The sequence below is a fragment of the Zalophus californianus genome, chromosome 5, assembly GCF_009762305.2.
Source record: "Zalophus californianus isolate mZalCal1 chromosome 5, mZalCal1.pri.v2, whole genome shotgun sequence".
Taxonomy (NCBI): Eukaryota; Metazoa; Chordata; class Mammalia; order Carnivora; family Otariidae; genus Zalophus; species Zalophus californianus.
The window spans coordinates 90334992-90359925 of record NC_045599.1 but is presented as its reverse complement, the minus strand read 5'-3'; the positions used below and the strand labels follow the sequence as shown (position 1 = coordinate 90359925).

Here is a 24934-nt window from a genome sequence, read left to right as displayed (position 1 = left end):
CAAGTGTATTTTTCAGTTCCATTATTGTATTCTTCAGCTTTGTGACTTGTTTGGTACTTTCTTACATTTTCTGTTTCTTTGTTGAAGTTCTCACTGTGTCCATCCATCCTTCTCCTAAGTTCATTGAGAATCTTCATGACCATTACCTTGAAATCTTTAACAGGTAGATTACTATTTCTGTTTCATTAAAATCTTTTTCTGAGACTCTGTCTTGTTCTTTTATTTGTAACATATTCCTCTGTTTTCTCATTTTGCTTGCCTGTCTGTGTTTGTTTCTATGTATTAGTCAAAACAACTACCTCTCCCAGTCTTGAAAGAGTGGCCTTGTGTAGGAGATGAACCTTATCATTCAACCTTGCCCTAGCTCTTGTTGTCCCTCACACCTTTGTGACTCTCTGAGTAGCCTGATTTATTCTTGATAGACCTCTGTGGTTGAGGGTGTGCCAAGTCCTGCCAGTGTTCCAAAGGGAGTAATCACAGGCAGCACCTACTTTCAGTCTGATTGGAAGCCAGATCCTCAGGTAGCAGCTTTTTAAGTATGCAAATATATATAGTTCCATGGGACTGCAATTGTAAACTTTGCCAGCCTCCAGACCAGGAAATCTAGAGGTGTCCTGTGGGCAACTCTTGGAAAAATCGGGGCTTCAGGCAAATGTATAAGTTATTTTCTAAGAGATAACAGTGAGCTGTGTGAAGGCCAAGGGGAGGTTCAAAGATGCTATTTCCCTGCCTACATTCCCGCAGAGTGCCTCTATAGCCTCTAGATGTCTGGCAAACCTGAAGCCTGTCCCTCAGATTGAAGCTCCAGGACAAGGAGATAGGTCTTTTTCAGAGGCAGACTGGAGTTGAAACAGTGCCCTGGGTGTGAAACCTGCCCAGAACTGTCTTTCCAATTGTTATGGCCCCAGGGGGGCCAATAAACACAAGCACCTCAGGCCACAAGGGCCAGGGGATCAACGGTGTCCCCTGTGGGCTGCCCTCACCCACCAGCTTCAGCAAGGCTGTTGGAGAGTGTTGAGGCCAGGGCATGCCTATGGCTCTAGGGAAGCAGAGAGAGTGCTGGGGGCCAGGCGCACCCAAGGCTTTAGCAAAGCTGTGTCTGTGCATACCTACCTGTGCTAGCAAGGTAAAGGGAGAGTGCAAAAATGCTGCTCACCAGCACCTCTGTCCCCAAAGAGAGTCCCAACTGTCCTCTACCCCTCTGGTAAATGCACCTCCTCCACATATAATCCAGTCATCTCTCAAACTTCTTCCTTCCCGCTGGTCCCAGGATGGGCAAGTCTGTGCAAGAGCCCCTCAGAAGGAATAGCTCAGATCTCCATAGACCCCCCCCCCCCCCCGCCCCGGGTTTCCTGGACATAAGGCCCATTGGTTTCCAAAGCCAGATGTTTTTGGGGCCTCATCTCTTCAGTGCGGGTACCAAGGGTTGAGGTGCCCAGTGTGGGGCACAAACCCCTCTCTCCTCAGAGAGAGATTCCAGACCCACAAGATCTCTCCTTATTGTGAATTATCCCACCAGGGTTGAGGTTTTTGGTGAGATCGCATCTCCACCTCTCCTACATGTTTTGATGTGGCCCTTTTATCCCTTGTTGTGGAGGGAAATGTTCCACTACTTTTCCATTCTTTTTCAGCAGGAATTGTTCCATATGTAACTATGGGTTACAGACTGGGTATGTCCATTGGAGGAGGTGATTTCAGGGTCTTCCTATGCCACCATCTTGGACCGCCTTCAATCTTTCTTCCTTCCATGTAACAGTTTTATTGAGATATACTTTACATACCAGGCAATTCAACCATTTCAGTGTACAATTCACTGGTTTTTAGTATAGTCACAGAGTTGTGCCGCCATTACCACAACCAATTTTAGAACATTTTCACCACCCCCCAGAAGAAACCCTGTAACCTTCTGTGATCATCTCCCAAACCCTGATTCCTGCCTGCCCTCCACCAAGCAACTACTAATCTATTTTTATCCCTATAGATTTGCCTATTTTGGACATTTCATATAATATATGGTCTTTTATGCCCTGCTTTTTCACTTAGCATAATGTTGTCCAGGTTCTTTATTTCTGCTTTTTCTTCCTTTCTTTCTTCCATTCTATTTTGTGTTTTCTTTTCTTCCCTCTGTTTCTTCCTTCCTCCTCTCCTTCATCCATGGTCTGATTTCTCCTTTACCAAGCGCTTGGGCTTTATGGAAGCTTTTGGCCATTTGTAGGCCCTGGGTGGGGAGCTCTAGGCATGAGACTATGTCATGGACTCCCCAGGTGCCCATCCCTGCCTCCGGCCCAGGGACACTGTGCTCAGGCCTGCAGGGCTCACTCACACTTGTGCACAGCTGCCAGGCAGAGCAGACAGGCTACAGCAAAGAGTTAATCCTTTTCATCTTCTGTCTCTTCTGAGAGTTTGGAGAATGAGATTCTTTCCCACCCCCAGAGGGGAAGTCAGGGGAAGGAGAACAGAGACAGAGGAGGTGGGAAGCCTTTTACAGCCTTAAAAGTCACGGAGAATAAATAATGGCCTCCCGGGAGTCCCTTGAAAGGTAGAGAACTCCTCGTTAAACTCCCTGGTGATTGTCCCTTTTGAGGCCAGCTAGAGGCCCCAGCTCTGCCCAGGCCATCCCTCCCCGCCCCACCCCAGCTTCACGCAGACCCCTGCCCCTGCTTGTTCTCCACTTTCACTATCCACTCCTTCTGCTGCAGATCTGATGGGACATACTTTGGGGCTGCTTTCCCAGAGGCTGTGATGGGAAGGAAGGGGAACTGTGCATTTGGGGCCACTGCTAGTAGCTTTGTACCCATAAAAGAGTGAACATTCCAGGTGAACAAATTAGAGAAGGGCCCTTCTCTGGGGGATCCAGCCCCAGGGCGCATGGCTTGGCAAGCAGAAGGAGGCCTGGGTTTCAGCCCTGATGTCCTTGTGCAGGGATAAGGGAGGCCCTGCAGACTTTCCAGGCCCCTGGGAAATTGCATGGCATCGGGCAGGAATCAGCCAATCTTATCTGCAACGAGCCAGATAGTAAATAGTTTGGGCTTTGCAACCCATATGTTCTTTCTTGCAACTCCTCAACTCTGCCCTTAGAGTGCGAAAGCATCATAGACAGTACATAAATGAATGGGGGTGGCTGTGTTCTAATAAAACTTTATTATGGATACTGAAATGTGAATCCCGTATCATTTTCATCACTCATGAAATGTTATTCTTTTTTTTTTAAGATTTTATTTATTTATTTGACAGAGAGAGCGAGAGAGCACAAGCAGGGGAAACAGTAGAGGGATAGGGAGAAGCAGGCGCCATACCATGTGGGACTCGATCCCAGGACCCTGGGATCATGACCTGAGCTGAAGGCAGACGCTCAACCGACTGAGCCACCCGGGCACCCTGAAATGTTATTCTTCTATTTATTGCCCCCCCACACACACACCATTTCAACAGAAATAGGTAGTAGGCTAGATTTGGTCTATAAGCTGTAGTTTGCCAGCCCTTGATGTAGGGGAAAGAAATGGGTGTCAATTTCAGCCCCAGCGCTTGCTGGCTCTGTGACTTTGGGCAGGTGGCTTGTACTCTCTGAGCCTCAGCTTGCTCATCTGCAAAATGAGGATAGAAATGTCTCCCTGCGAGGATAGCAATAAGGCTAGGCATCAATTTATGCAAAACACCTAGCACAGAGTAGATGCTTAATAAATGGTAGTCTTTCTCTCTCCCATTCTTCCTTTCTTTCTTTCTTTCTTCCTTTCTTTCTTTCTTTCTTTCTTTTTCTTTCTTTCTCTCGTCTTTCCCTCTTTCTCTCCCTCTCTCCCTCCCTCTCCCCCATCCTCCCATCCCTTCCCTTTCCTTCCTTCCTTCCTTCCTTCTTTCCTTCCTTCCTTCCTCCCCTCTGTACAGAAGCAGCTGGGAAGTTCAAGGCAGGCTTTGTGAACTCATGTTGCAGAGGTGCCTCTGAATTGTTCAAGTCAGGCCCTGACCCCTGAGTCTCACATCTGTCCTCTGAAAATGAGGGATTTGGATCAGTCCCAAGGGACAATTTCAACCCAAATTATATATAAATGCTTAACAAGGGAGAGATTTTATGCCAAACCCCCAATGTGTTTGTGTCAAGAATCTTCTGGCAAGGGCGGCAAAGAACATATTTTTCATACTAATAAATCGTTCTGAGTGTGGAGGCAAATTCAGTAAAATGTGTCCTTGTCACGCCCCAAGCTGTGAGTGCAGATGGGGGTGCAAAGCAGGTGCACCACAGGGCTACCAAGAGATCCCCGCCCTGGCAGATGAGGGGCCTGAATTCCTCACCGCCCCTGCTGCCGACCCACTGTGTGGTCACGAGAAGATCACATCCCGGGGCGCCTGGGTGGCTCAGTCGGTTAAGCGACTGCCTTTGGCTCAGGTCATGGTCCTGGAGTCCCGCATCAGGCTCCCTGCTCCTTCTCCCTCTGACCCTCCCCCCCCCCATGCTCTCTCTCTCTCTCTCTCTCTCTCTCTCTCATTCTTTCTCAAATAAATAAATAAAATCTTTAAAAAGAGAGAGAGAGAGAGAAGATTACATCCCTCTCCAAGTCCCAGTTTCCTCATCTGTCAAAGAGAGCTAAGACTTCTGGAGGCTACCATGGCTCCTGACAAGCAGCAATGCGTCACAGGGCTCTCTGCTTCGGGGTGTTTGCTAAACCCATAGGGGCTGTTTGTGGCAGTGTCGGGAGACAGGGATGGGGTACGCCTGAGATACGCTGTGCATTGCAGGGTGTCCACAGCCCCTGAAGCTCTCCTGGGGTTTGTGGATCACTTACTCTCCGCCCAGAGATGGGAAGGTTGGGGGTGGGGGAGTTTGTCCCAACTGGCATAAGTGGTGGGTGGCTCAACAGCACACTGGTGGGTCTGCTGCTCCATACCAATCATGCAGAAGGTTGCAGCGTGCAGGGAGGGCCACAGGCTTGGGCAGCACAGGCCTTTGAATGAGACTCTTCCCTTCCTCATTCCAGGACTGAGCAACGTGCCATTGTCACCCAGGGACTGGCATTCGGGGTGGGCGGCAAGGCAGTCCCAATGCCCAGAGGATTCAGGAAACTTCCCCTTTCCACACTGACTTTGGAAACACAGTATTTGTAAACACAGTATTTATAAATTGTGGAAGGGGAACATTAAAATTGAAAGTCGAGGAGATACCTCATTCCCGTTGCCATCTTACACAATCCCTGAAATCATGGCTCTGTTCTCCCTTCATGTTCTTCATGAGCAGATGTGGCCTCAATATCATGGCAAAAAAGAGGTTCCAAACTTGGAGTTCTTCAGCAGGCCACATGTCTCCTGTTTTAGGGGCTGCTAAGTCTTACTGAGTCATTGATTCACTCATCCTTTACCAAGGGCCCCCTCCCCTGGGTTCTGACCCCAAAGGAGGGTAACCGGGTGGGGCCCACTCTACCGTTGGGTGGGAGGGAGGGGGACACTAATGGAGGCCCTAGAAGAGCAGGGAGGGCCCTGTACAGACACATGTGATGAGTGCCCAAACCCCGTTGCTGTGGGGGCCGGGCTGGGAGTGCAGAGAAAGCCTCCTGGAAGGAATGATGTCTCAGCTGACTCCTGAAGGACAATAGGAAGTTTCTAAGCTGAGGAGCAGAGGGCCATTCTGGACAAAGGAACAGTGTGGGGAGAGGAGTGCGCTCATAGGCCATGAGATGCTGTTTAGTGCCATGGTCTGTTGAGAGAGCGCTGAAGGCCAACCTCCCCATTTTTGCTGACTGGTTGATCTTGAGTAAGTCCTTCCCTCTCCAAAACTCTGTCCCCATCTGATGAGTGGGGCTGGTCCTTACAGTACCTCCATCCTAGGCTGGAGAAAGGAGCAAGGCTATTCATGCATGTGCCTGGGACAGCAGCTTATGGCGCAGCCCTGAGCCCCCACAGGTGTAAGATTCTTTGTTTCATTCTGCTCAGGATGCCCGTGGACCACCATTTCATGGATGGTGGAGAAGCTCTGGTCAGAGAGCTCGGTCACTTCCAGCTGGAAACACAGTGACTTTGGAAGTTGAACCAACTCAATACAAGACTCTCTCCACTACCCCCCATCTCCTTCCCTCCAGGGTAAGCTAAGTTCCCAGAGGCTGTCTGACCCCCACAGCATCCTCTACACCACAATAGACTTGTCATGCCAGTTTCTCCATCCCTGGTGTTTGTGCCATGGTTGGGCCCCGGGACACAAATGACCTGCTCCTGGGCTCTCCCTGGCACTGCTGAGGACCGACCACATTCTCTCAGGGGTTTTCACCTCTGCTGCAGGCCCCCAGCCTTCTTGGACTCCCCCAGCAGGCAGGCATCAAAGCCCGGCCACATGCTGGAGCTCGCTGTAGATCCAGGAGATTTGGGGGACCTCCTGCACCCCGTGTGGGAGCAGAAGAATTGGGGTACAGGGTTAAGCTAAAGCCTCCTCTCTGCCTTGTCTGCAGGGGCCCCTCCTTTGTCCTGGCTTCCACTAGGGATAGGGCACAAGCCCCTGTGCTTTCAGACCCTCACACTCATCCTCCAGTGACCCCCCACCTCACCTCCAGTCTGGGTTCTGACCCCAAAGGAGGGTAACCGGGTGGGGCCCACTCTACCACCTAGCTCTAGGCCTCCTGCCCCAGCCCCCAGGTCGTTCCTCCTCCTCTCTGGGTGGTGGGGGAACTGGTCACATGGGCCCTTGAACACCAAATACCCTCAGACTCTCTCACTACTGTTTCTGTTTGGGGTCTAAGAAATCATCCCTGCCTGCATCTGCAGTTGCTGCCTGAATGGTGGGGGGCAGCAATGACAATGGGGACAGGCAAGAGTGAGAAGCCACAGCAAGCCCTCGACATCTCAAAATAGTATCCCATCCTGCCCCACCTGAGACATCTCACACACCTGGCACACTGGCTTGCATTTAACAACCAACTACCTGGTGATGGTAACTAGTCACCACCACTGCTCTGGGAGCGGTTGAGCCTGGTGGAGTCAGACTGACCTTGGGCACATTACCTGACCTCTCCATGACTCAGTTTCTTTGTCTGTAAAATGGGGGCATTGCCAGGACCCACTTCAAAAGGTTGTAAGGATTAAAGGAGAGAATAAATATAAAGGTCTGAGAAGAGTGCTTGGCGCATGGGGGTTCCCCAGTGAACACTGGTCCATGGCAGTGGCAGTCTGCTGGGTGGGGGTGGGGGGAAGTGCATGAGGAGCCTCATGATTGACTGAAATGTTTCCCTATTGCCCTTGGTCTCCAGATTTTTTTGCTATTATAAGCATCCCTGTGATGAACATCTCCATGCAGAGAACATTTTGTTTCTTTCAGATTATTTCCCTAGAAACTAAATTTCTGGGAACAGAATTACTGGTAGAAGGGGAGGGACATTTTAAGCGTCTTGTCACCCTTTGCCTAGTTGTTTTCTAGACAGGCTGCTGGGCTTCCCTGCCACCAGCCACACCGGAAGTTATCACTTCCTCGAAGCCAAGTGGGGGGAGCGTCCTGGAAGGGTTGTAAGGGGCGCTGCTGGCTAGGGCAGGGCATAGATGCAAGGAGAAAGGGCCACCAGCCCTGTAGGATGGGCAGAGGGGACAGGGAAGAGTCGGGAGTCTTTGAAAGGGCTGAGAAAGAGCCATCAGAGAAGGGAGAGTCTGTCACACATCCACATCCTGAACCGTTCAGAGAAACCAGCGTGGCGGTAACAGGGAGCTGAGCCCAGGATGCAGCACCTGACAGCAGCTGACCTTGGGCATATGGCAGGCCTGCCTGAGCCTCAGCTTCCCCATCTGTAAAATGGGCATGACACTTGGCCTTCCTCACAGAATGGGATAGAATGAGTGATCAGAAATGACTTTGAGGATTGACTCGGGTGCCATGTGGTTCTTTTTCCATAAGCACCCACTGGTGTACGTGGGCAGGGGTTTTGGGGTTTTCTTCGGGTTTACCAAACGTTCTATAGTTTTAAGGAGAGGATTGGGCAAGCCATCCAGTCTCATGGGAGATTACTGGAGGGTTCGAGCAGCAGGGCAGGGGGAGCACAAGCCTGGGCGAGCTAAGTGTGATCCAAAGTGCATGGGTGATGCCCGGCCTCCCCGAGGGCCGTTTTGTGTATAGGAAGGGATCAGGGTGGGTAGGGCATCTCCAGCTTTGCAGTTGGGCCAAACGGGGCTGTCTCAAGGCTCTACCACTTACCTGCTGTGAGTCACTGGGCAAGTGACTCAAGTTCTCTGGGCCCAGACTTCGTCTGTTAGTGCTAAGAAGATAACAACTCTATCATATGTGTCCTACAGGTGCTATGAGAGTTCAGTATTGAGTGCCAGACACGTGAACACTATCATCACTTTTTTATTTGGCAATCCTAGTGCAGCCCCAGGAAATGGATGACATGGAGGCAAGGGAGGGGTTGAGTGGAAGTAGGGCTCCCCATGCCTTCACTCCTTCAAGCAACAAGCCCAGTGTGCTGTAACATACCCAGCTCCCCTTACCAGCTGTGTGACCTGAGGCAGGTTTCTCACCTCTCTGTGCCTCAGTGTTCTCCTCCATCACATGGGGAGAATCATAGCACTTACCCCATGGGTTTTGCATGTGGATTAACTGAGCTCAGACTCACAAAATGCTGAGACCCAGAGCGCAGGAGGCGCTCCGTGGATGGTGGCTATTGTTTGGTTGCTCTCAGGGCTTAGAGCACAGGCTTTGGACCAAGGTGACAAGGCAAGAACCCCATTCCTCTACCCACCAACTCTGCGACCTGGTTCAGGTCCCTTAATTCCACGAAGAGCTACTCCCTCATCCGTCAAGATGTGGGTGGTGCCCGCGTGGCAGTTCAAGTACCCCGGAAATGCTCAACATGACTGGAGACTGAGAGTCTTAAAGAGAACACCCGTGAAAAAGGCCCAGACCCATGCCCTGCAGCCTCAGCCGTCCCTGTCAGTGGGAGCACCTGTGACAAAGGGTCACACTCCCTCCCCACCAGCCACCCTATGCCAGGCCCTCACTCAGGTCCAGTCTCACTGACCCACGTAGGTGTAAGATCATGGAGAAGGGCCAGTGCAGGCCACAAGCCGAGACTCTTCCTCGGCCGATTGCTGACACTCCTTGGCTCCGTAGCCTCCAGCATTGCTCCAGGGCCTACCAGGTTACTTGCAAACTCCTCCAGCCAGCCCCTTAAATTCTGGCTATGGAACCCCGCTCTGTCTCCTCTCCCGCCACACCCTCAGGGCCCTTTTGCTCCGGATGAACTAGACCTCCCTGCTCCAGAGCACAACTCACAGCTCAGGCTGCCCCCTCTGCCCAAAGAGACATCCCCCCTGCCAATATCCCCGTTCTGTTTCCGCTTCTTACCCCAGGCCCAACTCAAAGGCCACCTGCTCCGCAGGGCTTCCCCTGATCCCCGGGGCCAGAAATGGTTCTGTGCCCACCACCGTCCATGTGGGAGCCAACAGCTATTGTTTCCTATTTGAGTTTTGTTAATGAGTGACCTAGGGGCATCACTTAATCACCCAGAGCCTCAGTTTCCTGGTCTGTGCAGTGGGACACCCGTGCTTGCCTTATAATACCACTGGGAGGGTTACCTAGAAAAAGGATGCCAAACAGCCCACTCAAGACCTAGCACGTGAGCACTCGGTAAATGCTAGTTCTTGTCAATCATTTGCTCATTCACCAGTACAATGCATGATCCCTGCTCTGTGCCAGGTCCCTCGCTTGACTGCTAGAGTGGTAGCCAACCATTCCCTCACTGAGCTCCCGTGTGGTCCCAGCCTGTGACCCTCCAGCATTCAGGGATGCGTCTCCTGGGAGGTCCCTAATCAAAATCCCTCTGATGAACCCAAGGCAGATCCTCACCATCTAGTTCCTATGTCACGAGAGAAAATTTGAAAGAGGCCAATGGTTTATGACTATTACCTCTAGATCTCAACTAAGTCCCAGGGAGTTCTGGGGTGCCCTTCTTGGATAAATTTCACCTTCTCTGGCATGAAAATGAATGCAGTGTGTGTGCAAAACTCCTGCCGGAAGCCTCTGCCCAGTTCGCTGTGATGCTTGTTGAAGGACAAAAGACCTCGCCACCACCCCTTCAAAGCTGATGCTGGTGTAGGCAAACCCTCTATGTTTGCTTCCAGAAAATCCTGAAAAGGGCATGAAAAAATTATTTCTTTCATGAGCAGAGGCCTGAAGTCTGGTCACTCCAGCATATCAGGTGGTATCAATTTGTGGGAGGAAACAAGGGTATATGAAGATGACGCTCTGAATGGCCTCTGGGTAGCTTGGTGTCCTGTAATGTCCACCTCATAGCTTATTTCAGAACAACCAGAAATTAGGCCTGGCCTGGAGAAGACAATCACCCCTGACTTTGACAAAAGCTTAAGGCAGGGGAAAGAGCCCTGGTGGGTTATGGCCGACTCCCGGGGTACGAGAGAGCCTCTTCTGCTTTCTCTTCTCCACTTCCTTTTCCCCATAAAGGAGTTTTGGTGACCCAGTTCCCAGGATGTAGGCATAGCTGACACGTGGTGGTGGCGGTTATGCCGTGTAGTTGGGCACAGCCTAGTAAGAACCTGGCTTCAGAGATCAGCCTAGACCCTCAACATAGAGTCCCTCAACCTCCATTTCTTGGGGACCCTGAGGAACAAAGCAGCCGTGACCACACCCATTACAAGAAACAAGGGAGGAGGAGGGGAAGCTTCCTCTCCCAGCCCCTTTCACTGGGCTCATCCCCATTTTACAGATGAGGCGAGGGACTTGAGAAAGAGATGGAGTTGTCTGAGATCCAACAGCAGGGGAATGAGGAAGGCTCAAACCACACTCAGGGCTCCTGGTCCCAAATCTCCTGCTTTCTCCATCCCCCCAGCACATGGCTAGTCTCAGAGGTGCTGGCTGAAATGGTCAGCGTCCCTCACTGCCCCTCCTGGGGCTCCTGTCCACAAGGTTCTTCCCGGCCTGCAGCAGGGAGATGGAGATAGAAATAAAGCCAGCATGAGTCACCAACACAGCAAAAGGGTTGCCGGAGCGGCAGGGAAGGGCTTCTGTTTCTGATGATCTGTGAATTGGGGAAGTCAGAACATGGCAGAATCACTCCTGAAACTCAGATTGATTGGGCTTTTCATTTTCACACACCTGACTGACTGAACACCTGCTAGAAACTTGGATGGTGGGGCTGAAGATGAAAGATCCAGTGCGTCCCTTTCGTCTGGGAGATAGACAAGTAAATGCATAGTTAACCCAAGGAGGTCAGTGCTTCAGCGGAAGGGCTATAGGAGCTGGGAGGGGATCAGCAATCCTGGGAAGCCTCAGAGATAGCTTCCCATGGGAGGTGATGCCTGAGCAGAACCTTGAAAGAGAAGTAGAAGTTGAGCGGCAATGAAGAACATAAAGACTCCAACAACAGGACATGTGCAAAGGCACAGATGTAAATGACAGCAGGTGCTGTGCACATGTGGTGGTTCTGTGTGGTCGTCGGTACTATATGCAATAGACGGTAATGATGAAGAGCTCTGACATTCATTACCTGTAGTCCTCACAGCAGTCCTGTGAGGTTGCTGTTATAAACTTATTTCAGAAGAGAAAACGGAGGTTCAGAGAGGGCCTGAGCAAGGCTTCCTATAGAGACAGTAGCACCGAAACTGGACCCAGACCGTGAGTGGCTGGTTAGATTTTAACACTCTCAACATGAAAAGATGGGATTCAGATTCTAGGAATATTATTAATCAGGGTACTGTTGACTGCCAAGAGCAGAAACCCAGTTAAAAGAGGCTGTTGGGTGAGGGGGGACGCCTGGGTGGCTCAGTCGGCTAAGCGTCCAACTCTTGATTTCAGCTCAGATCATGATCTCAGGGTCCTGAGATCGAAACCCACATCAGGCTCTGCACTGGGCGTGGAGCCTGCTTAAGATTCTCCCTCTTAGTTTTGGTGACCCAGTTCACACTCATGCACATGCGAGCGAGCTTGCTCTCTCAAAAAATTAATTAAAAGGGGCTGGGATTGGTGGAGGTGGGGAACTGACTCATAAAACAGAAGAAAACAAGGGTAGCCTCAAGCTTGGCTAGATCCAAATGTGCAAATATCATCAGAAATTTGTCTTTCTCCAGCTTTCAGCTCAGTTTTACAGTGTGTTGACTTCATTCTCAGAGTCTCCCTGTGGCGCCACCAGCAGCTCCAAGTCTACATCTTCCCATCTTAGCAACTCCAGTGCAAGATGTGTCCCTTTCCTACTGTTCCAACAAAAAAGTTTCAGGCTTTCATTGGTTGGGTGGGTCATGTGTTTACCTCTATACCCACCCCAGGAGCCAGGGCAAAGAATAAGAGGTCAACCCCACCTCGCTCACATGGGCAAAGAGTGAGGAGGGCTGGCTCCCAAACAATCAAAGTGCTATTACCAAGAGAAGGGGAATAGACGATGGGAAGGTGAAAATGACAGGTGTTTACCATAAGCACTTACTGTGTGGCAGACACATATTATGTGCTCTTGAGAACCCCATTAACATCCCCTGCTTCAAGATTTAGGGCTCAGAGCAGGATGGGCCATGGGGCTATGAAGGGGGTCAAGGAATATTAAACCTACTGGTATCTCTAGACTCTGTAATGTAATAGAGTCTACACAGTATTCGAATTTAGCTTAGTGTCTCATCCCAACTTGCATTTAGCATGGATGGCAAGCTAAGTAAATGAGGAGGGCTCCATGCCACTAGACTTTATTATATTAAATATGCATGTTAAAATTATTTTATAAGAGGCTAGAAATTCCACAAAGTAAGAAGGAAAGAGAATGAGGGGTGGGGAAAGGGAATCTAAAGCAAAACAAGAAAAGATAGGAAAACTTAGAAAAGGTAGGGTGAATATAAAACACAAAACCACATTGAAAAACTTAGTGAAAATATATCAGTAATCACAATATGTGTAAATGGAATAAACTGTCCAAGTAAGAAAAACAAAGGTCGTCAGATATGATTTTTTAAAAATCCAAACAAATGTTTTCACAAGAAATAGACTTAAGGAAATAAAAATGTTGAAAGTTATACTTTCAAAAATACAGTATGCTAGACAAATATTATCAAAAGGAAATTTGGGTAGCTACATTAAATCAGACAAAGTGAATCTTAAGCAAAACATTTTACTAAAGATAAAGATGGTCACCATATTTTTAAAAAGAATCTTATTTACTGGAACAATAATAATTCTAAATACATACGTACCCAATAAACTAGCTTTTAAAAATAAATGAAATAAAATTGAAAGAACTACAAAGAGAAATTAATCACAAACATCATAAACAATATTAAGAGTTTAGAGAGGATATTATTTTAGATGTTACAGAGATAGGAAAGGTAATAAAAATGCTGTAATCAATTCCATGCCCCAAACAAGGGAAAACTCAGATAAAGGGAAAAATCTCTAGTGAAACAGAACTTGTCAAAACTGACTTGCAATGAAATAGAAAACTGGAATGGTCCTGTAACCATTAAAAATAAATAAAATGAGGGGCGCCTGGGTGGCTCAGTCATTAAGCATCTGCCTTCGGCTCAGGTCATGATCTCAGGGTCCTGGGATCGAGCCCCACATCGGGCTCCCTGCTCCGCAGGAAGCCTGCTTCTCCCTCTCCCACTCCCCCTGCTTGTGTTCCCTCTCTCACCGTCTCTCTCTCTGTCAAATAAACAAATAAAATATTTTTTTAAAAAATTAAAAAAATAAAAATAAATTAAATGAATGAAACACCAGTAGTACTTGGTTTTGCAAAGGAGTTCTACCAAATATTCTAAGAATAGATCATTCCATTTCTGCACAAACTCTATCAGGGCAGAAAAAAAGGGAAACTCTCCTATTCATTTGATGAGGCCATTATTGTGTAAATTCAAAAGCAAGTATGAGAAGGGAAATGATTAAAAAAAATGGAAAACAACTCAGATGTCCATCAACAGGTGAATGGATAAATAAATCGGAGTATTTTCACATAATGGAATACTTTATAGCAGTGAAAATGAACTACAGGTACATGCATCAGCAAAGTTTAATCTCAAAAATATAGTGTTCAACAACAACAGGGCGCCTGGGTGGCTCATTTGGTTAAGCGACTGCCTTCGGCTCAGGTCATGATCCTGGAGTCCTGGGATCGAGTCCCACATTGGGCTCCCTGCTCAGCGGGGAGTCTGCTTCTCCCTCTGACCCTCTTCCCTCTCGTGCTCTCTATCTCTCATTCTGTCTCTCTCAAATAAATAAAATCTTTAAAAAAACAACAACAAAAGGTAGCTACAGAAAAAAATCGTAAAACATGGTTTTATTTATATAAAAGGAAAATCTAAATTTTAAATACTTTCAATTTGTAGTTTTAATCCTTCTTTGGATTTTTCTGTTTTTTTTTAAATGCAGAGTAAATTATAGTTATTACATAAATTAATGCTTATTACCTAAGTGATAATGATTGAGATGTATGCTGAGAGATTATGTATGCCAAAAAACACTAACTGCATTAAATAATCAAAATTTTAGTGTCTGGGGGCGCCTGGGTGGCTCAGTTGGTTAAGCGACTGCCTTCAGCTCAGGTCATGATCTCAGGGTCCTGGGATCGAGCCCCACATCGGGCTCCTTGCTCGGCGGGAAGCCTGCTTCTCCCTCTGACCCTCCTCCTGCTTGTGTTCCCTCTCTCGCTGTCTCTCTCTGTGTGTCAATTAAATAAATAAATAAAATCTTTAAAAAAAATTTTAGTATCTGAAACTGTATTAACTGATAAATAAGCCAATATTTTTCTCTTTTTTAAGATTTTTTATTTATTTGAGAGACAGAGAGAGCATGCTCAAGTGGGGAGAGGGGCGGAGGGAGAGAGAATCCTCAAGCAGACTCCCCTCTGAGTGTGGAGCCTGTCTCAGGTTGGGGCTGGATCCTGGGACCCTGAGATCATGACCTGAGCCAAAACCAAGAGTCGGATACTTAACTGACTGAGCCACCCAGGCACTCCAATAAGCTAGTATTTTTCAAGCCTCTATATGCACTCAAAATGTCAAATAGGTGGCAGGTCCTTCCAGGCATGTTAAACTTGTGTTTGCAGTTATTAAATATTATAAAAGTTGTTTTGTTTATAGGTGCAAAGTGTTGTAGAGGGTTGTTATGATCATAAAGTACAGAAGGTTGGTTGTGTTTACAGTTATAAACTGTTGTAGAAGGTTGTTTTGCTGACTATATTATTACTGGAAATAGTCAACCTCAAATAATACTCTGTGTTGTTGTATTAGACAAAAGTCTTCTTTTTTCTTTTTAAAGAGAGAGTGAGAGCAGTGGGGGAGGGGCAGAGAGAGAATGAGAGAGAGAATCCCAAGACCCTAAATCATGACCGTGAGATCATGACCTGAGCAGAAACCAAGTGTCGGATGCTTAACCAACTAAACCACCCAGGTGCCCCTGGACAAAAGTCTTGGTTGGAAGTGATAGTAACTCAGTTGGATAGCCATCGACTGCCTTTGTGCTCCTAGCTTCTCTGCCTCATAAGAAAGATGCAGTAGTCATGGGAAGGACTCTTTCTTCTGGGTTGAGTTCTGAACTCACCTCTCAAGCAGTCACTGTTGCCACATGGAGAGGTGAATCCAAAAGCATCCTCTAGGGGATGGGGCCCGATGATGCTGTGGGGATTGAATGGTTGCCAAAGGAAGGCATTTGGGGCAGAGAAATCACATTTATCCATCAAGGTTCATTTCAAGATGATTGTCATCCATGAACAGCCTTGTATCAGACAGACAATCCAGATTTAGCCCCCATTTGGAAAATGACAATATTGCTGAATTAATTGTTATTTTGTAAAAAGAATAAAGCTGTAATTTGCAGCCCCCCACCTCTGCCAAAATAATGATAAATAAATAAATAAATAAATAAATAAATAAATAAATAATTGCAGGCAGAACACCACAATATGATGTTTCAGGATACCTAAGTATTTGCTAAAACAAGTCAGGTACTGGTAAATTCTGTCCCTTAACCTGAGAGGTGGTTGGTATCCATTTTAGTATTCCTTAGTAGTCTTTAAACCATGCATATTTGACTTTTATATAATCTCTTTGGATGTATGATGGATTTCATTTAAAAATACTTAATGACGGAATCAATATGTAACAAAAAGATATGTCTGAGTAGAGGAGTTATTTGAGATATTTATCTTCGTTTTGTTAATCTCTATGTCCTGAATTTTTTATAAGGAACATGTGATATTTCCATAATAATATTATTTTAAGTCACCTGTAAGCTCTTTACAAGGGAGCTGGTTATTTCCTAGCCAAAGCCAGCTTTTCTTTGATGATGTCAGTGAAAGTCGCTTGACCAGAGCTGTGTCTGGAATGTTAACCCAAGGGTAGATACCGCCTGCCTGGTCAAATATGTACACTGCTAGCATGGAGAATGGGGCCTCTGAAGTGCCAGGGGTATAACCTTGAGGTCCAGGCGAGGGCACGTGTTCTGGGGAGGGCAGGGCTGGCCAAACCTCCAGGGAGAGCTTGGGCCACTCACAGCCTTCAGCAGTGGCTAAGCTGGAGCGTACTTATGCACTGAGCGAAGCTTTGGTGTCGGGGGCTTCTCTCATCTGTGTCTTACAAAGTCAGACGTCCAAATCCACAACCCCCATCTATCTAACAGATGCTAAAGGGAAGCTCCATGCTCTTACCTCTCTGTGTGTAGAAAGGAGGAGGAGCAGGGAGTTTGATTCCTCTGGCAGCCAGAGTACCTTAACAGATGATGGGGGGAGCTGAGGCCAGGTGTGATCTTCACCGGACATCCCAAGGAACTGCAGGGGGTCTCAGGGCAAGCAGCAGGTAGCTCCCAGCTTGAAACTGACGAGGAAAGCTACCACTCCAGCCTAGGTAGGGAAGCCAGAAAGTAGGTAGCGTTTGTGGCTTTAGACATAGCTGAAGCCAGATTTTGTCCTGCCCTGGGTCTGCAGAGACCCCAGACAGAGTCTCTAGGGACACCATGCAGTACTCAGCTTCTTCTGTTTTGGGCTAAGGGGAAGCTGGGATGGGTTGGGGACTTGGAATGGCACTCCCCAAACCACAGCCGTTTGCACATTGCCTTCCCCATCCAGTCCAGCCTGTAGTCTTCTCCCACCTGCATTATATGCACTTAAAGCTCTACACCAACTTGCTGTTTTCACTGAAATACACGAGGAAACTTTATATTGTCCCCATAAATGGAAACACAGTACCACTGGTGGAAAACAGAACCCATGAGCAGAGGTACAGTGACACCAAACAATGTCATCAAAGTTTGACCAGACCCAATTGCCTGATTAAAGCTCTGAGCCTGCTTCCTGTTCTCTGTTCTAAAGGGAGATCTGCAGGTGGTGCGTGCTGAAAACACAGGAGCGCCCCCCTGAGCCTTTCCCTCTGACTTGAAATAAAAAATGATAAAGGAGTTCTCACTTACTGAAAGTAGCTCAAGAGAAAAGCAGGTCTGCCATCCGCACCTTAGCAGGCAACAGCGCAAAGGAACTCTGTATGCCCAGAAGGGAGGGAAATCCTCTTCTTGCTAAAAATGTATGCCAAATACTTTGTTAAAAACTTTCCTACCAAGCTTTTGGCTAACTCAGTCTTCAGTGATCTATTCTTTGATCAGATGGACTCAACAGACGTTAACTGAGGAACTACTATATACCAGCCATAATTGACGGGGGCTAGCGCCTTGCCTTTGGGGAGCACACATTCTAATGGAGACAGACGCGCTCACAACTGATTTTAATGGAAGGATGAATAAATCTGTGTGTCTTCTCCCAGCCTCCCTTCAACCCATGCAAGGCGTACCGCCGACGTTCTGGAATCCTTTCACTAAGACCGAGAAGCAGCAAATATTAATTGGGCTCCTATTATGAGCCAGGCAAGGTGTGGGATACTTCTGTACCTATTTTACAATGCTTAATCCTTCCAAGAATTGGAAGGGTGGCTGTTTTTTCCTCCACTTGGGGTTCAGAGGAGTTAAGGGGCGCACGGCATGTTGGAAGCAGGCGTGAGATCTGAAAGGTGTCCCGAATGCTCCCCTCCGTGGATTGAGGGAAGAAGTCCCTGCTGCATGCGGGCCGCCCTGGTGGCCGAGGAAGGGCCCTGACACCCCCCCCCTTCCCCAGGCCGGCACAGGAGAAGCGAAGGCCGGAGGGTGGGCCCCGGGCCCACTGGCCTTGCTCTGTGGTCACCTCAGCCCTGACTGTGCTTGTGTCTCCTCAGGAAGCCAGCGCTCTCCTGCACTGTGTGCTCCAGCAAACTTCTAAGCTGCTGCAAGAGTCTGTGGGGGCTTAGGTTCCTCCAGAGACACATGAGAGGCCCCTCAGAGGAGCAACCAGGCGAGCCACTGTCCGAGGAGCCACTGAGGACACCACCCCAGGAAGCAGTGAGGACTCTGCCCTCCGAGGCTGTCTAGACCCGGCCCGGGACACAGAAGATACTGCTTCTGGTCACCAAGGTTTGACTCCTGGAGCCATTAAGGACCCAGAAGCCCCCAGAGCCACCGAAGATGCACCCTAGCCTGAGTCTAGGGACTCCCGGAGCACACAGCGGGGTGCTGGGGTCCTCAGGTCTAGTGCGGAGCAGCCTGTTCTGTGCTCAGCATCCCTAGCAGACGTTCAGAACTCTCCTGGGCCTGGGTCCGCTGAATCCCATGGGTTCAAAGCTCACGTTGGTGCTGGCCCTGAGTCATGAGCAGAGATGGCTGGACGTGGCAGATGTGTGCACAGGTGCGTGCGTGGATTTGTACACGCAGGAATGTGCAGGCCCTCTGAGCACAGCAGAGGGTGTTGCCATAGAGTTAGCCTCTCACTCTCTCACAGGTTCTGTAGGATGAAGGGAAGGAAAGGCGAGGGAAGGGAAGGGAAAGACAGGAAGGAAATTAGCCTTTCCTGAGCACCTGCCGTGTGCCAGGTACTTCATCTGCATGAGCTCGCGTAATCCTTATAACATGTGGTAAGAATCACCAACCTGCTTCACAGAGGTAGAAACTGAGGCTCCAAGAAGACTGGGGCCCGCCCCAGGGCACTCAGCTAGCACGCGTACCTGGCTCCTAGGAGGCACTCGAAAAATAGTTGTTGAGGGAAGGAAGGAACAGGAGCATGGGCAAAGAGCCAGGCCTCAAGCCCACATTCTTGACTTGACATTGCACTGCTGCTCAGGAGAGAGATCAAGGTGTTTGCTTGACTCAGCCTACCCTTCTCTTAGCGGGGCTCCGCTCCGGAGCCTGAGGGGTGCCTCCGTGCTGCAGTCCTGCCCCTCTCTGGTGCTTTTCATGAACAAGAAGTGGTGCGGAGCAGCGCCAACGGCGGGGCAGGTGAGGGGGGGGACGGGTGGTGTGCCAGAGTCAGGGAGAGATGGCCCTGGGGGGCGGGGGCCGGGGGGGAGGGAGTCGACCCCACAGCATCCTCTGCTGGATGTGTGACCTTGGGTGCATCAGTAGTGATCTCTCTGAGCAGCTCTTGACTCCTCCATCCAAGGGGGTAAGATCCCCTTTGCTATTTACAAGGTTGTTGAAGAGACCCAAGGAGGTGGGGGTGATGACACCCCGAGAAAAGAGGGTGTGCATGGACTCTCCCTGCTAACCCCGGTCCCTCCCTGAGCCCGCTCCTCCCTTGGTTCCAAGAGCCGCCGGTGGCGTCCCCCTCCGTGCGCACCCAGGCCTTCTCGGCCCTCTGGTAGCTCACTGTCCTCTCCCCGGCTGTCAGGTGTGCCTGTCCCATGAGCCTTCTCTTCTCACTGCGATTCCTCTGCCTCTGTGGCCTTGTCTGCACCCTCGTAACCGAAGTCACCAGGAGACTTATCTGTGAGGGAATTACTCCCAGGTTTGTGCCTGGAGCCCGGGCTTCCTTTGGGAGTTTTCCACCCGACCCCTCTACCTGGGTGTTTCGAAGACACCTCACTTTTAGCACATCTGCAGCCACACTCCTGACCATTTTCCTGCACCTGTTCCTCTGCCAGGTCCCCCAGGTCAGCCTTAGCTCCTCGTGGTCAGTTGTCCCAGGCCCCAGCTACACAGGTACCCACCATCTGCTTGATTCTGCCCGCACTCAGCCCCACTGCCATCTTTTGGTCAGGACAAATGAGACAGCTGCCTGACAGCTCTCCACGGTCCCCTCTGGCCTCCGACCAGCCCGCCCCCTACCCAGCAGCCACAGCTGGCTGTGCGAAACTCGGATGTGGTGACACGGCGCACGCAGGCAACCATCTTTCTCCTGGCCCCCCAGCCCTGCGTGCTCAGGCCTGACAGAGCCCTGCAGCCTCCTCCTGCCACGTCCCCCTCTGTCTCTTCACCCCAACCCTCCTGGCCTCTCCTTTCTATTTGTTTATCCTCCTGCTCCTAGCCGCCACAGGGCCACACAAAAAGCTGTTTCCATGGCGTGGAATGCTCTTCCCACCATCTGGCCATGAGAGCTCAGCTGAAATATCACTTCTTGAGGAAGTGTTCCTTGACCCACCCCATTAGGTCAGGCCTCCCACACACGCACACACCACAACTGTCCTCAGAACCCACCGCATGTTTGTAATTTACAGTCATCCGTGTGGCTCCCTCACCCTTGTCTGTCTGCCCTACTCAGGAGGTCATGGACCCTGCCTATTTCTGTTGACCTTTGTATGTCTAGTCCCTAGAAGGGTGTTTGGCACCTAGTAAGGGCTTTAAGCAGTTTATCTGCCAAAACACCTGAAGGCATGGTTTGCCCCCAATGACCCTCAGAGGTGCTCAGTCTTGGCTGGATTCCTCTGGAAGCCCCAGAATCCCCTCCTAAGCGGTTTTCCCGGGAGTCTGAGGCAGGTGGGTCTCTAAATCATGGCCAAGTAGTTGGAGGCATAAGACCCCAGTCTGGCTCGTCACAGTCTCAGCTGTTCAGGGCTCCAACCCAGCGTGCCCACACACCACCCGCCATGGCAGGGGCCTCCTTTGGGTCAGTGTCTGAGCTGCCCCCACCCTTCTGGAGTCTCCCTGGAGCCTCTGCTGGCTGCAGAAGTGGGGCACATGCTGTCTAGATGAGGGAAGCATCTGCGGTGGGCCCCCAAATCCATGTTCTGTGTTACCATCATGTTCCAATAAAGCTATCGAAACAGATGCTGCCTCGCGGTTTTATTTTTTAACTTCCTGGTGAGGACTACTCCCCAAACTTGATCATACGGTGTGTCTTGATTTAGAAAAGGAGTTATGGTAAAACACTGGGGTAAAGGCCAACTTGGCAGTTGCCTTAAAAAGTCAAGGAGTTCTCAGGGGACTATAGAAACACCACACTGGTGATGAAGGACGGGCTGGTCAGAAGGATCAGGCCTTTGTCCTGCTTACCCGGTGAGCCACGTACATGGTGGGTGCTTGGCAAGGGTTTGCAGAAAGCCATGTGCCCAGAATTGCCTGCATTAAGGAAGAGAAAAAGACATCTTCAAAATGGAAAACTTGTCAGTCGAGGAAGTCTGCAGTAGGCTAGGTGGTTGAGGAGCAAGTAAGAGGCCATCAGATCAAGAAGAGGTTCATGGATTTGAGGCCAGGAAGGAATACCAAAGGCACCAACGAAAGGGTTTGGAAGATGGAGGGAGCTGACCAGAGTCGAGATCAGCAGTGACTGTGTCCCCTGGGAGGGAAGGGAGGAGGCCAGAGGAGGCTGTGGAATCCTGAACTTTGGGCCTTGCAGCGAATGCAAAAAGGCACACCTGGATGAATGTCCACAGGAGGCAGAGAAGAGATTATGAGTCATCTCAGTCAAAGCTTATGGGAACGGACTGGCTCAAAGTGGATTTTTTTAAAAATTTTTTATTTATTTATTTCAGAGAGGGAGAGAGAGAGCATGAGCGGGGTGAAAGGCAGAGAGAGAAGCAGGCTCCCCGCTGAGCAGGGAACCCGATGCGGGACTTGATCCCAGAATACCGGGATTATGACCTGAGCCTAAGGCAGACACCCAACCGACTGAGCCACCCAGGCACCCCTCAAAGGGGATTTTAATATGGGTTTTTTCGGGGCAGAAAAGACAAAGCTGTGTTAAGGGAGACTTGGGAAAGATGAGAGTAGCAGATGGAGTCAATAGTTGGTATTAAGCAGTTCTGTGTGGTTGGAACGAAATGACAGGGAAGTGTCCCGTGAACTACAGCAGTGGGGGCGATGAATAGTGGGGCACTATGTAGGCAGCCAGCCAGGGCTGGAAGCCTGGGAATTTTTCTGGAATCCTATTCCAACCGGTGTAGATTCCACCAATAGGAAGCCGAAGAGAAGCAAAACCATTATTGCTAACTAGGCAAACAGGGGAAGGGCAGGGGAGGGAAAGAAGACCAGGGAGTCTAGAAGGGCTTACCTCAGGGAGTGGGAGCAGGTTCCCGAGGCCGCTGCATTGGGAACATGGGTAATGGGATGGCTTGGAAGGGTCTTCATCAGGAGGGGCTAAAATGATGAGGTCTGCGTTATGGAAAGATCATTCAGACTCCAGTTTGGAAAATTCAGGAATGAGGAGGTCTGTTATGGAACAATCCTTCATTCTCCAGTTGAGGGAGCAGCCCCACTGCTGGGCAGGGTGGACTGTAGCATTTTATTAGGATCTACTGCAGACTGTGGGCTCCATGCGGGGAACCCAAAGGAATGGACCCTCCCCACCCTCCAGAGAGACTGGCCTGTACCAAAATTACCAGGGAATCATGCAAAGAATGGGACACGGGGGGCAATGCTGGGGTGGCCAAGGAGCGGGGTGTGGAGTGTGGGAGGACGTGGCCACGGCAGCCGTGACCTTCTGAAGGGATGCATTCCCGGGGCATGCTGGGGCTGCGCTGAAACTCAGAAGTGTGGCGGGTGGGAGGGAGTGCTCAGTAGCCCGGATTGAGGGAATCCATTTGGAGTCTCATTTCAGCTAAGTAGCCAGCAATTCACCTTTGTTGACCCAACTCCATCTGGGGCTTGGAGGGCGAATTTATCATCTTCACTGTCCATTTGAGGGAGCTCTTCCCAGGCCACCCAAACAGGAAATGATAGCCAAGGACATACATCTCTCAGAATTCCAAGTATTCCAGTGATAATTCAGGAGGCTTCAATGGTCACTAACAGCTTGGAGGGTGACTGGGAGAAGCTCCCCCACACCCAGCCAGCAGCTCTAAGGTGTTCATAATTTGTTATTTTTGGAGATCATTGCAGATGTTGGTGCCATGTCCCCGACCTCCCCACTCGGGGTCACACAACACAACATGGTTTCTCTCATGCCTTGAGATGCCACTGTACAAGCCCGAGCACCAGTCCGGCTGGACCAGAGCCCTCACTTGCCGGGGCCTGGACAGGGCTCTGTGTGCCTAGTAGTCCTGGCAGGATGACCAAGGAAACAGAGCCCCAGAAGGACCAGCAGCCTGGGCTGTGTGCCTCACAGATGACCCTATCCTTTGCTTTCAACTGGCATTTATGAGCCCCTTCCTGTGCCCAAACATGATGTCAGCCCCTCCACAGACACCAGCTCATTTCTTCCACCAGTCAGCCCTGGCAGGTAGAGGCTCACATCCCCACCAGCTGGGGCCTGAAGAGGAACACAAAGTGCCCAGAGTTAAAAACCTAAGTATGTGACACAGCTGAGGTTCCAATTCAGACCCGCTTGTCTTCAAAATTGTAACACTACAGAGAAAGCCAGAGTCCCTTTGACGGCCACTCCCCGTGCTTTCCCCTAGCACTTCTCCTTGAGAAACCACTGCTACCCAGTTGGCTGCGCGGTGTTAGGTTCCGTTTTGTTTGCCTCTCAACACAAACGTTATGCTCTACTTTACAAACTGAATTCAGCAATGCGTCTTCAAGGTTCAACCACATTAACCCATAAAGGGCTCCTCCATTATTGTTAACCATCAGAGAGTGTGCCATGGTGTCCCCCTAGCCAGGAATATTTGAGTCATTTTAATTTGTAGCTGTGTAAACAATACTATGTTGATCGTCTGACAATATTTCCTTGTGCACATATGCAAGTGGGTTTTGGTGGTGGTGGTGGTGGTGGTGGTGGTGGTGTATGAATGTGTTTAGCATACCGACAGGTGTAATTCTGGAAATGGAGTATACACGTTGCCCAGTAGCCCTTCAGAGAGGCACAGATCATCCAAGCTCCCACCAACAACCCTCGGAGGTGGAGGGCCTGGCTCCCTACAGCCCCACCCACCTGGGTCTTTTCTATCATGCGCTGTGGCTTCTTTCATCCGCTAGAAGTTAGAATACTCCCCCTAGAGATACCTTACCTCCAGCGAGTGCAGGACAGGATATTTAACTAGAAGAAATTCCCAGAACTTTCCTTGGGCTCACCCCAGGCTTTCTATGAGCTCTACCAAATCTTGCTTTCCTCCTGTGGGTCTCCATGGAGGAAGCCAGCCTTCCCAAGTCACACAGCTGGTGAGAGACTGTATCAGCTCACAATGGCCACAGTAGTGCTCATAACAAGCATGCCCAAACTCTCCCAGAAAATGACAGTAAACATTTATTTAGCTCAGGAATCTGTAGGCTGGGTAATCTAGGATGGGTTCTGCTGAGTAGTTTAGCTTTGTTCCACATGCCTGCCATCCTCTCTTGGGACCAGTAGGCCCACCTGGGCATGTTCTTGTCATGGAAATGGCAGGGACACACAAGACAGCAAGCCCAGCAGCACAAGTGCATTTCAAGTTCCCAAGCATCTTGTCTACAAACACATTAGCCAAAGCAAGTCCCATGGCCAAGTCATGGAGAGAGAGAGTAAATTTACTCCTCCCATGGAATTGAGGTAGAGGTGGAGGTGAGTGTTACTAGATGACCACCAAATCCACCGCAGCAGCAGAGCCTAGATAGGAGCTGAAATCAGCCCAACTCCAGAGCTCTGCAGAGCCAGGGCCTTTCAGATGGAGGAGACATGGGTCTCCTAGTGCCTGGCAATTCCTGGGAGCTCTCTAAGCTTCCCTACTCCCTAGTAATACAGTTGCTTCCAGTCTCTTACACACCCTATGTTCATTCTCTACCCTGGCCTGCAACAGTATGTCTAAGACTCAAATCTGGGCCCTGGCACTGACTTCCAAAAGTCATGCC

At 49.7% G+C, this 24934-nt stretch overlaps 1 protein-coding gene across 3 annotated transcripts in view; it reads left to right on the top strand.

Annotated features, from left to right (window-relative positions):
* HRH2 (histamine receptor H2) overlaps nucleotides 1-24934 on the top strand; it is an 89144-nt gene that overhangs the window by 34113 nt on the left and 30097 nt on the right. For 2 of the 3 annotated variants that reach the window (XM_027607160.2, XM_027607161.2), the window contains exon 3: nucleotides 18142-19229. The exons of the other annotated variant lie outside the window; for it this stretch is intronic. In XM_027607160.2, coding sequence (XP_027462961.1) covers nucleotides 18142-18334 — 193 coding nt within the window. In that variant the 3' untranslated portion in view covers nucleotides 18335-19229. Of the gene's footprint in view, nucleotides 1-18141; nucleotides 19230-24934 lie in introns of those variants that run through there. 3 annotated transcript variants of the gene reach the window in all.